The following is a 12994-nucleotide window of genomic DNA, read 5'->3' on the forward strand; positions in this document are numbered from 1 at the left end:
ACTCATAGTAACAGTTTGTCTTATACTATGATTCATCTACCATCAAGTTCACAACTGGTACTATCTGTTAAAGAAAACAGGTAATGCTGGCTGCAGGCTCAATGGAACGATAATGAATTTAAATGTAATCATGAGTATCTAAACACAAGTCCAAGGCCATTCTCTCTCACGGAGACACAGTCCCAGTTAAATCAGTGGGATCACATAAACAAATTGAAACAAAATTTAACCCCAAGGGGCGGTTACATTACATGATAGTCAACTATCTCCTGTTTTATATAGATGGGTAGATGGTGTGTATGTGAGGTGTCACATCATGACATATACTTCACACAGGTAAATAAAAGCAGCACACCATTCTTAAAAACTACTTGCAGAAGTCAGGTTTTTTCATGAAATGTTCTGGGGGTTTTTTTTGTAAATTCCATGTTCAAACCATCTGAGAAAAACGTTGCCCTGTGGTTTTTGGGAAATCAAACATGTAAAGTAGTTCATTTGGCTCTTGTGTTTGTTTGGTGCAGAGTGGCTCCTGTAGCCTTTGGTATTCATGGGAACAATGTATTGTTACATGTGACTCCTATTGTTGCCTCAAGATGAATGAAAAGATACCCATTTACATTGTGGCAGAGGGATAAAATTTAAATGAATCATCAGGTATTCTTCAACTAGATGTTTGAAAAAGATCTCCATTGCTGTACAAAAAGCTGTACACTCATGATAATCACCTTACTGCATTTCTTAACAGAAACAAGTTACCAATATTCAATTTCTAATATTTTATGATGACTGTCAGGGCAATGATTCTTTAGCACTTTAAAATAAAAAATAATTGAATAGAGTTTTGGATGGACAAAGCAAAGCCAATCAGCTAATTAAATAATTTCTGTAACCTGAGTTTCCATTTCCATATTAAGACTATACTGTCTCTTTTCTCTCAGTGTATCACTGCCAATTATTGGAGTGTCTCATGAAATATAAGCAAGAAGTATGGAAAGTAAGTTTATGATCATATATACTTTGTGGAAATGACTGTATTTGGGTAGCCATGAAAACCAGATGGCTTGAAAATTGAACTGACTGTATGCCAAGAAGTTATAAATGATCTTTATATCCAATCCTCCCTCTGGATTATGGAGAGGAAGGTCCCTCTAATTTCTAGTTACTGTCTAGAGACAGTTCCATGTTTTGTGGAATAGAGCTCTGTTTCCTAAGTACCATGTGGTCGTGGCTCCAATTAGCAGAAATTTTAGTAACTAGCAGTCTTCTCAGTTCATGTGGGACTGGATTTTTACGAGAACTATTTGTGAGTATTGTCATCATCTGAATCTGCTCTGGATTCAGTTCTTTATCTATACAGCACCTCTTTGCTCCATGGCTATATAGGGGGTTCATTCTGCTCTGTTAGTACACTGCAGGGTGGGTGGTAGCTGTTGCATGCTCTGAACAAAATCAGAAGAGCTGAAGTTAGTCATCTAATCTGTCTGTAAGAACTGCAAAGGAAGTTTGGTAGGGCATGAAATGTATTAACTTTGTGTGTTCAGATGTCTTTGAAAACAAGGACTATTTTGAATTGTTGTTTGTTACCTTGCAAAAATAAACACTTTGTACATGTCTTTCCTTAGGATTTGCTGTATGTGATAGCCTATGGACCATCTCAAGTTAAACCTCCAGCCGTACAAATGTTATTTCACTATTGGCCCAATTTAAAACCCCCTGGGGCAATCAGTGAGTACAGAGGACTGCAGTACACAGGTCAGTGCAGATGGTTTTGTATAGGCCAAAAGAAATAAATGATCAGAAGTATGTTAAAGTCACATATTTACAGTTCTATGATGTATTTTGAATTTTTTTGTTTGATAAGTTGTACTTTCATAAGTATTCAATATCTGTTTATCTGCATTTTCAAAAGATGTTATGAAAAATAAAAACTCAGATCGTGTCTAGTAAATACGTTGTCTTACTCCCAATATTAACTAAACCAGAACAGGAGAAGGAACAGGATATACTCTGTTTGTTCCAAGTGGTCTGTGAAGCTGCTGCCTTGGCCTTACAATGGTTCTGGTTTATGTTCCTTTCAATTATTGCTTTGTTTGCTTTTGTTCTGCCAGCTGCTAACACTGCTGCTGTTGCTAAGACTCCTTATCTGGCTGTTACTGTCAAAAAAAGTCAGGTGATGTCAGGTGCAGTCAGTATAATGGATATGTTCTCAAGGTTGATTATAGGATGAAAATGAGAGACAAACTCAGCAATGCAGCTGGAGCTGAGTAGGTGGATGGTACAAAGTCCACTGTCTGCCAAACTCCCAGTGGTACTGATGGGACAGTGCTGCTAGAGGGAAGACTGTCCATTCATGACTTGCTTTTACCTGTGTGTCTGTCTCAACCTGTTTCAAATAATCTCTGTCATATGGCATATGTTTTTTTCACTTTTAAAATTTCTGGACCAAAATGTGACATTTTAAATTATAAAAATGAAGGGTTGGAAGAAACCTTAGAAGAGCCCCTAGACCAACTCAAGTGCATCCTGAATGTTCCTGATAGAAGTTTGTCTGATCTGTTCTAAAGCTTTCCATTGAAGGGTTGATGGGTTTTCATGACGACTTTTTAAAAAAAAAAAGTCTTCATATACTGCTCTGCATCACTTCTATGCAAGCAGGTCTGTAAACTAAGCATGATATTCCATCTGAACTGTTACTAACACTGTATAGACTGGATTTTTTTTAATATATATAAGCTTTTTGTTAATATATCCCAGAATGGGATGAGTATTATCTGCGGTTGCATAGCATTTTGACATGGGGGCAACCAAATGTTACCACTTGATCATCCCTTTGTTGTTTACTTCTTGTTGTTACAAAACTAAGGCTCCTGTCACTGGACTAGTTTTCCTTTGTTATAGTTGTGTTTTCATTTTGCCTGGGAATGTTACTGAATTTACTCAGCTACTCCTACCATCCTGCTCCTGGAGTGGAAGGATATTTAATTAATCAAGGTGTCGGTGAGATGAAGAAGGGTCTGCAACAGGAATATCTGTGTCTTACTTTTTCCATTTCTTCGCTGAGTCCATGGTTCATTTCATTATATCGTAAATAACTCAGTAGGCATGTATGTTCAAGTTGTTTATTGTAATTATTAAGCCTCCTGAGGAATGGCTATTTGTGTAGTACTCATGTTTGTATAGTACTTACTACAAGAGCATCTTGTTCTCAATTGATATCACTAGAGGCAAAGAATATAAATATCTCTTCTCCATTTATTAATCAGCTGTGTTTTGGTTTTGCAGCCTGGAATCCTATTCATTGCCAGCACATTGAATGCCATAATGCAATTAACAAACCAGCTGTGAAGGTACTGCTGTTACTTTGGGGGGTCAAACCCAACTATCTGGGGGATGGGAGGTTGCACTTTTACCCCAGCCATATGCTGTGGTTTTGTGCAGGTGACCAAGAGCAGGAGCTAAGGGAACAGCAAAGCCTGTTGAGACCACGGGTGTCAGACCTTTGTGAATATGTTCTTTGGCTGCTTAAAGCAAGATGAGATATTCACTGCAACTACCATGGGCCAGATCTTGAAATTAAACATGGGGATGGTGGTAGAACACTTTATAAAATTCTAAGCTGGTTCCTGGCTAATCCATGTATATATTTTCCTGAACATGTATATGTGTATAAATATGTGCACAAATATTTCTGTATACAGGAAACATTATTTCAATTACATAGGTACATGTTCACCTTGGTATCTTGACTGAGGTCATACAATGCACCTACTCTGATTGTGATCCTTGCTTGAAATGTGTCCTAAAGCAAATAGCAAAAAAGCTTTACTTACCTCTTCTGCAGCCCTGTTGAGGGAGGTAAATTGTATCTTTACACACAGAGTAAAAATGCAAAAAGGTTTGACCAGGATCACAACACAGTTTGATGGCAGCAGCAAGAATACATCCCGAGTCCAGAGCATATTACAGTTAGGTGTACTAATTAATTGATTTGTATCTTGTTAAGTATGTAGACACAACCAATTTTTCTAGCATCAGTTCATACACTAACATAATTTCTTTAGTTAAACAGTTCTTCAGTGAGCCGTTTCTGCAGGTTCTGACACTGACAGGGCATAATGGTGATACCTATCTCAAAAGTCCTGCAAGAGACCACCTTCCTGCCTATTCCAATCATTCTCAATGATCCCTATTTATAGGAAAAATGCTGAAAGGTGTTGCTTCATGTTGAAGTGATTGCTAGATTCAGACTCATAACTCAATAAAGCAAGATGTCAAAAAAGTACAGTTCCAAGCTTTGCAGATGAAATACTTGAATATTTTTGAACGATCTCTTATCTTCATTTTGACAGAACCAGTCTTGATCAGTCGTCACTCAGAAAAATGCAGCCTGTTTTATCTTGTAGAGATGAATGTAAATTTGGTTAACGAAAATGAGAAACATTCAAGGACACATTTTTCTTTGTAAATAAGGTCTTGCACTTGAATGGATTAAGAAACATTTTGATTAAAGTGGTTAAGATATTGTGTATGCATACTACTGTTCAATGTTTCCTTAGTAGTACAGAACACTGACAAATATGTACGTAACTGGCTATTAACTGTAACTGTTTTCTGTAACTGACTAATGTGAAAGAATAAAAGCTAATGCAAGACAAAGTCTGGACCTATGTTGCCAAGGGAACTGTGAGTCTTTGTTCTGTCACTGCAGTTGTGCTGTATATTAACAACTGTGATGACTGAAAATTAGATTTTGCTGGAAGAGGCGTTACTGAGAGAGAAAAATCCAGACTTTTACATTACCTTCTCCTAAACAATGGAACCTCTAAGTGACTATGTCTTTGGGTGGAAAAAAATAAATTAGAAGTCTATAGTGAATATGCAATGTGAATATGTAACACAACGTACCTGTCTTTCAGACAGTGATAATACTGATTCTGAAGGATGTCCTGTTTCTTATAGGCTCTTATTTTTCACGTAGATCCTTCTCTTTTTTAGAAATAATTTGAGATCTTGTGTGCCACATGCTGAGTACCCTCTTTCAGAATGTTGCTCTGAACACATATCAGAGCTGTGTTACATTGTATGTCCCAGCATTAATGCGTTGAACTTTTTCAGTGGGTTTCGGTGAACAGGTGTCTTAATTCTTTTCCTTCTCTGTTTTTCAGATGTGCATTGACCCATCCTTGTCTGTGGCTTTGGGTGATAAGCCACCTCCCCTATATCTTTGTGAAGAATGCAGCCAGAGAATTGCAGGGTAGGTAAGCTAAGAGCTGGAAAGTGATCAAGTATCATCAGACTCCAGAACTCTGGAGTTTTGCCTAATTTTATTATGATTAGCATATACTTTATATAGATAAACCTGATGAAATATATGGAGCACGCTGCCATTTGTTATGAATAAGGATTGCAGAAATTTATCTCACATGATTAGCATTTGCACCTAGCTTAAACAGAAGTGAATTTTGAAGTTGAGATCTCTGAATGAATAGATGCTGTGGGATGCATTGACTATAACAGGGGAACCTCATTATTGTACAAGCTGCTGCTTATGAAATGTCTTTTGTCCTCATCCATTAGTTGCCATTAAAAGCAAAACGTTGCAGTGAAGGCTCTTTCACAGAGACTTCATTAGTTTTCTGTAGCGTGCATTTGGGATTATTCTCTAAGGTGTACTGTGAGGCAGCAGAGATCAAAGAAATTGATCCAGGATTGGCTGGTGCTTGAAAGAAATATAGCCTGAGATGAATTAACCTCACTTGGGTTTTTGTTTTGATTTTTCTTTTTTTCCTTTAAATTTCTAATATGGTTTGCATTAGTTTATAAAATCTACTAATACTTACAGGGAATGCCAATAATTAGTTGAAATGAACAAGATTACAGGTAATTCAGAACCTACATGGGTGTTTTTCTCCCCAGTTTAAGACAACTTTATATCACACCAGCTGTGGGAAAAGCAATTACATCTCACCTTAGGTTTTAAGTCATCATTGATTTAAAGCTGCAGGAAAAAGCAGCTGAATTCTGTAGAAGCATAGCTTCTATGGACACACAGAAAATGCTACTGGTACTTTGGTTTTTTTCCATGTTCGTCTGTTATTCTTCACTATCATTTCTTAGCTGTCAGGCTTTCAGAGCACACACTATTTTAATTTGATAAATTTATGCCTCAAAAGTAATTTTGGAAAGCCTTGAACATAGTGACCAACATCAGCAAAGTGGTAATTTAATAAGACAGGCACAACAAAGAGATGTAATGTAAAGCAGCCTGCAATTTATAGAACTACATTTGAAAAAAGTAGCTTCAGAATAATGTCAGTGCTACCATATTAATTTATCTCAGTTTCCTCTGTGCAAAAAATAAATGCATATATAAACAAAAAATGGAAAGCTAATTATATCTATAATATTTATAGGGATCACAGTGAGTGGTTGATTGATGTTCTTCTGCCACAAGGTAAGAGGTATTTTAAGGGTAGGTGCAAACTAATCATAATTGTACAAACCTATGGTTCAGTATGATATTTCTGCATACTGTATTACTTGAAATGCTGCATTCTGTTCAAAAGGGTTTTTTTTTTTTAGAATTTTGAAGTAACTTGTACTTAATGCTGCTGAATGACCTTGAAGTACTATGAAAAATTGACTAATCCTCTATCTGAAAATTGATACAACTCTTTATGTGTGAGGAAACAGAGACAACTGACAATTTTGACATCTTGAAGTATTCACAGTTGGGACCAAGTTCTTAAAAAGTATTTGTGTCCCACACCAGTGTCCAAAAAGAGGGACTGGTTCTTCCAGTAACCTGGGTCTGATTCAAAAGCTCTTAAAGCTTGTGAAAATCTCTAATATGACCCTGCAAAGGATATCAGAAAAAAACATAAAAATATAAAAAACATAAAATATTTGTCCATGATCCAGTCATTGATCCAATCATTGTCCTTTGGCCAGTGATATTTTATTATCTAGTAGAATGCAGACAAAGCTTGTTGACAGACTAATCAGCACGTTATCTAAAATAACCCTTTCAGGGACACAAGGAAGACACCACCTCTCTCTTTGCTCTGCAAACTGAAAATTTGTAAGCAGTTGAGATTTTTTTGCTGTCTGCTTTTAGTTGAAATGTTACCCAGATTAAGAATGTTTTATTTACTTAAGGGAAGTACTTCCTTTTAATCAGCCACTTAAATTTACTGAATCATATGTTGCCAGGACAACAGATGGAATAGCTACTGCTTACAGGTTCAATCTGCAAACATTTCACATGAAATTATAGGGCACAGACGTAGTAGCTGCTTCATCCATATTCACTACTCTTTTATCCCATGAACTTTCACAAGCAGTGTAGGCACATCTAAGCCTACAGCATGTTACTTACAGCATGCCACAGTAGTGTGCCTGTGAGGTGTACTTCTACAAGTCTGTCCAGGAGGCAGAAGCATAGGCAGAAGGTGGATGGGTAGCAGAGCACACCACACTTAATGCACAAATGCTGTTATTGCATTTCAATGTGGAAATAGCCATAGGCTTAAGTATAGTGTCCTACCTTATGCTGTCCAACAGGCTTAGAGGTTTCAACAGTATCTGGAAACCCAAGTTTAACCTCAGAGATTTCCTTGCAGGAAGTCCCTTTTCCCATGGCTGCCATAATAAAACAGAAAGATCGTCATTTTGTGTTCATGTTTTGTATGCCTTCCCCTTACAGCTGAAATTTCTGCTATATGTCAGAAGAAGGTAAGATTCAGCCATTTGTGTGATGAGGCATGATTTGATGTTGTGTGTAGTGTCATTCCATTAATATGTAGTGTGCTCTTCTTTGTATCATTCCAAAATTTCACAATTTATCCATGAATGCATTTGTTGATGGATGAGAATGATTCAGCAGCAAGGTTTCTTTTTGTTAAAACTGACAGTGTTTGATTTGAGTTGTAGAGTTTAGTTGAAGTGTCAATTAGTAAAGCAATTCAATTATGCAATTGAGCTCATTTTGTATTCTATAACTCTGCCTATGAAGAGGGTAGAGGAAGAGGTGAATTTTAAATTCAAGTGTTTATATATATCTTCTTATCTCCTCAAAGTCTTGGATTAATCCTAAATTGGACAAAAATCGTACTCTACAATGTGTATTTTTAAAACTCTTCAGTGCTTGGCTCTGAAAAGATTGCTGACAAAAAGAATCTGCTTGCAATACATACCAGCTAGTGTGTTTTAATAACACTTTAACAGCAAGGAATACAGTGCATAACATATTCTAGTTCTCATATGGTAAAGAAAGCTTTTGTGTTGGGCTGGATTACCAGGTGACAAAAATAAAGGTAGCACCTACTTCAGAGCCTTGGTCAGTTACCTGTGATAAGGTAGATCCTTACATAGCATAAACTGTGTCACGGTGGCACCATTTTTTTGCAATCCTAAGGATCTGCCTGTTGCTACTTGTAACTTAAAAAGGCATTCTGAAGCATAAGAGAATGATTGTAAATTTTAGAGATTGCTTCAAGCCAGAAGGTTGAGGCTGATGACTTAAATGTCAATTTGGTCTGCTCCAAAGAAAGAGCAACTGTGACATTTAAGTTCAGGCTCGGCACTTGATCCTGAGTTTATCTTTCTGGAAGGTCAGTGATACTTGACTTCAGAAGTTTCCACACAGTAGTGCTTATATATAACGATTTTGGAAATTACCAACACTTGAGCCAGTTCCCAAGTTTTCATGCCTGTTTTCATTCCATTTCCTGCTACCTGTGGCCTGATAAAATCTTTTCTGTTTTTCAGAACTGTAGTTCACACGTCAGAAGAGCTGTTGTCACGTGCTTCTCAGCGGGCTGCTGTGGCCGCCATGGCAACAGGCCAGTGCGCTACTGCAAGAGATGCCACTCGAATCACCACAGCAGCGAAGTTGGGGCAGCTGCAGAAACCCACCTTTATCAGACCTCACCCCCTCCTATCAACACCCGGGAGTGTGGGGCAGAGGAACTCGTGTGTACTGTGGAAGCTGTGATCAGGTAATATGGCAGCTTACGAGGCATCAGTATGTAAAGCAGGATCAGGCTTTCCTGTAAATATTACCTGCAGGTCTTGTGCAAGTGGATTTTAGATTCACCTGGATGAGTTCAGAGCAGGGACACTGAACTCCAGCTGCCTTATCAGACAATGGATCAGCTGTGAGTGTTGTCCTGACCAGGAAGTCAGCCTTGAATCCTAGAATTTGATGTTATTTTGTTACTGTTCTCAGGAAAATGATGACATCTAATGCCTTAACCTGTAGTTATTCTTGGTTATTCTCACCTGTATCCAGTGCAGGAAAGCTGCATTCACTGACCACAAGCTTGTTTTATAGCTTGCTGAAGGAAGCAGAGTTTCATGCTGAGCAGAGGGAGCATGAACTCAACCGCAGGAGACAGATGGGCCTCTCCTCTTCCCATCACTCCCTGGACAACACAGACTTTGATAATAAAGATGATGACAAGCATGACCAACGCCTCCTGAGCCAGTTTGGAATATGGTTCTTGGTGAGAAATTCATGCTTTCTTCTCTCACTCTTCATGGTTCAGTCTACTTTCTGAAGCCTCTGTTTTATCTGATTTTTTTCCCCCCACTTCTTTGCTTTAGTTGGAGACTTTTCTGATTTGTAAGCAAAAAGTTGTTCTTTGAAGCTGTCAGACTTGGAGATTTCATAACTAGTTTGGGTGGAGCTTGTGACTGCCTCCGACTACTATGTAGAGTGTAGAACAGAATTGTTCAGTCTAGTTTTTTAATTGCCTTTCTATGTGCCATCAGCTTCTGCTCACAAGTGCCCCTTGCTGAGTGTCATTATTTTAACTTCAAAAGGCAATCCCCTAAGAATCTATTTTTTACCTTCCAGCTTTCAACATCACTCTCTGGAAGCACAGCTTTCTCTCTTACCTCCAAAAGGCTGGAGGAGTCTTAATGGGCTGCTCTTCCTTCCTGCGTTTTGCTTGGTCTGTCTGGATCAGCCAGTGTACTCCAGCTCATTTACCTGGTGTGGGTTGACAGAATGAAGCTGTGCTGGTTCTACTACTCACAGTAGTTAGCAGAGATTATTCCAAAATATCAGGACTGCTGCTGGCCAGTTCATGAGCAGGCCAGGCTGCAGCCTGATAGATCCTCAGAAATTGCATTCTGCAATTCCCCTTAAGGAAAATTCTCCCTCTCAGGCTGTTTCCAATTCCCTTTGAGCTCTCAGGCTCTCTCCTCAGTCACCTAGTGACAGGTGGGGAATAGCAGGACCCTCATCTGTCATCTAAACAGAGATAGGATCTCTGGATGGCCAGGTGCCAGGTGTGGAATTCCATAGTTCCAACAAAGCTGCTATGCAGTTTCAAGTGACTATATGAATAAAGTTTATATTCTGATGATAGGTTTTGGGTTTTGTTGTTCAATATTGTTTTAGTGTTAAAGCCTTTTATTATTTTAACCTTTTTTTTTATTTTACTGTGTTCATCTATTTCATTTCAAATGATACCTTATAAAGACTGAAGACCTGCATTTCCAGAAGTAGAACTGAATTGAGAACAAAAAAGGTTTTGTTACACTGTACATACCTCATCCTAGACATTCAGCATGTACCTTTCTGTGATAGGGAGGAGGAGCTCTCTGAATCCATTCTATTCTTATAAAATCTCTTGATCTCTCCGTACTGAGTATTGGTAGAGATCACCATGCAGGTTGTGAGAAATCATGGGTTGCTGTTTTCTTTCATAAAATGAATACCTGTCATCTAGAAACTGGACAGGGCTCAAGAGTTCCTATTAAAACGGCAGCCAGCTGATACTGTCTTTGAGTTAACACTCAACTGAGACAAGCACAAGGAAGCAAACACCTTAACTTCAACCTGCAATGAAGTAGAACAATGAAGACTACTTTGAATTGAAAGGGGTGTTGATTGCTGCCTCATCCCAAGAAAAATCACGGAGAAGAACATTTGTAAGGTGGATTCTGGTCTTCTCTGGAAAGCAGTGCTGTCATCTTTCCCCCCAGATATTACAACACACTTTCTCCTTTGTTCACTTGCTGCAAAGCAACAGTGACCAGTTTCAGGCTGCCAAGTGAAGAGAGTACAGTTTTCACTAGGAAGTGGCTGATAGGTGGTTAAAGGAGCTTCTAAAATCTCCTGTCATCTGTCATTTTCCACTCTTTGCATTCAGTGCAGCAACTTGACTTGAAACTTTGTCTTCTGTCGCCAAGAGCTCAAATAGCAGATAATTAAGGGCTTAGCAGTGTACTGGTCTGTGAACTGGGGTAGAGGGTCGGTCTCAGATTTGGGACAGTTTTATAGTCCAGATATCATTTTAGAAAGACTTTGGAGCGGGGGAGAATAATGTTGATTATTATGTGAGGATTTCTGAGGACCTAAAACTCACCCCAAGTGAGGACAAAAAATCAAAATTTGAATCTTTTTGCAAAGTAAAGATCACTTATTGTATTAAGTAGACATCTTCTTTCAGAATTTTTGAAGTTCTTGATTTGCCCTTTTATCTTGTATGTTTTATATATGTGTGCGTATGTATATCATATTTTTTACCAGGTATTACATTACCTTCTGAAATGAAAAGTCATTTTAAAGTTCAAACCAAAATGTTTCAGTTTGTCAAACATTCTATATTGATATTTTTCAGTGTTGAAAATAAATAAAAAAATTCAGTGCTTGGCTTTTTTTTTATTTTTCTGGTTTGGAAATGTTTTGTCAATTGTCCTGTGCCAACCTCTACTTAAAACTGATCATCTTATTTGTCTTCTAGATATATCCTTGTAAATCTGAGAATATGCAAAATATAGTAGATAAATAATTTGCCACCTTTAATTCTAGAAATGAAAGTTGATTTGTGTTTCTCTTTTCCAGGTGAGCCTTTGCACTCCCAGTGAGAATACACCCACAGAGAGTTTAGCAAGGCTGGTTAGCATGGTATTCCAATGGTTTCACTCTACAGCTTACATGATGGATGATGAAGTTGGTAGCTTGGTTGAAAAGCTCAAACCCCAGTTTGTTACCAAGTGGTTGAAGACTGTTTGTGATGTCCGTTTTGATGTCATGGTTATGTGCCTCCTTCCTAAACCAATGGAGTTTGCCAGGGTAAGAATGATTTATCTGAAGGTTCCTTTATTTGCTGCAGAATTTAAGGTATTAAGTAAAAAGATCCTTTTTTTCCTAGTCTGTCAAGGCAAAGAAATCTCAGTGGTAGAGGGAGCAGTGAAGTTCAGGAATTTTTGCTCTTCATAGCATTTTTAGTTTTACTATATTAGAAAGTGAGCATTATTTACACTAATGCGAAGACAGGTTGGAAGAATATTGTAAGTATTGAAAAATACTGCGTGTTTTTGATAACTGCATGTTTTCATTATGCTGCTGAAGTACCCAAACTTGTCTTTAGTAAAAGGTATCATTTACCTACTCACAGATATAAGCCTGTCCTTTCATAATGTTTCTGTGTTCTTTGCATACCTCATCTCTGAAACTGTGAATTCGGGTTTGTGAAATCACACAGTTGTAACCAAAGGGAACTCTGGGCATACTGATGCCCTGTAGCTTCAGAGACCTGATTTAAGTGACTGAGTTGAAGACCAGTCTGACATGGTTTGCCTTGTTGCTGGTGAAGAGAAAGAGATTTACCGGGAAGGCCATCCAGGGTGCCTAAGTGCAACCACTGGTAGGATCTCTTCCAGAAAGAGTGTCATTCTTTCTGTCGTAGAATCACAGAATCAACTGGGTTGGAAAAGACCTCCGAGATCATCAAGTTGCAACCCTTGATCCAACAGTGCCGTGGTTACCAGACCATGGCACTAAGTGCCACATTCAGTCTCATCTTAAAAACCTCCAGAGACGGTGAATCCACCATCTCCCTGGGCAGCCCATTCCAGTGTCTGATTACTCTCTCTGTAAAAAATTTCTTCCTAATGTCCAACATAAATCTCCCCTGCTACAGCTTAAGATTGTGCCCTCTTGTCCTACTGCTGGCTGCCTGAGAGAAGAGACCAACAC

At 38.3% G+C, this 12994-nt stretch overlaps 1 protein-coding gene across 6 annotated transcripts in view; it reads left to right on the forward strand.

Annotated features, from left to right (window-relative positions):
- UNC79 (unc-79 homolog, NALCN channel complex subunit) overlaps positions 1-12994 on the forward strand; it is a 102407-nt gene that overhangs the window by 12676 nt on the left and 76737 nt on the right. For all 6 annotated transcript variants that reach the window (XM_018082857.2, XM_018082856.3, XM_018082854.2 and 3 more), the window contains 9 exons: positions 939-994; positions 1623-1752; positions 3283-3347; positions 5166-5254; positions 6414-6454; positions 7706-7734; positions 8770-8999; positions 9335-9506; positions 11858-12088. In XM_018082857.2, the coding sequence (XP_017938346.1) occupies positions 939-994; positions 1623-1752; positions 3283-3347; positions 5166-5254; positions 6414-6454; positions 7706-7734; positions 8770-8999; positions 9335-9506; positions 11858-12088 (1043 nt within the window). The remainder of the gene's footprint in view (positions 1-938; positions 995-1622; positions 1753-3282; positions 3348-5165; positions 5255-6413; positions 6455-7705; positions 7735-8769; positions 9000-9334; positions 9507-11857; positions 12089-12994) is intronic.

The sequence above is a fragment of the Manacus vitellinus genome, unplaced genomic scaffold (assembly GCF_001715985.3).
Source record: "Manacus vitellinus isolate BGI_N305 unplaced genomic scaffold, ASM171598v3 scaffold_6_pilon, whole genome shotgun sequence".
NCBI lineage: Eukaryota > Metazoa > Chordata > Aves > Passeriformes > Pipridae > Manacus > Manacus vitellinus.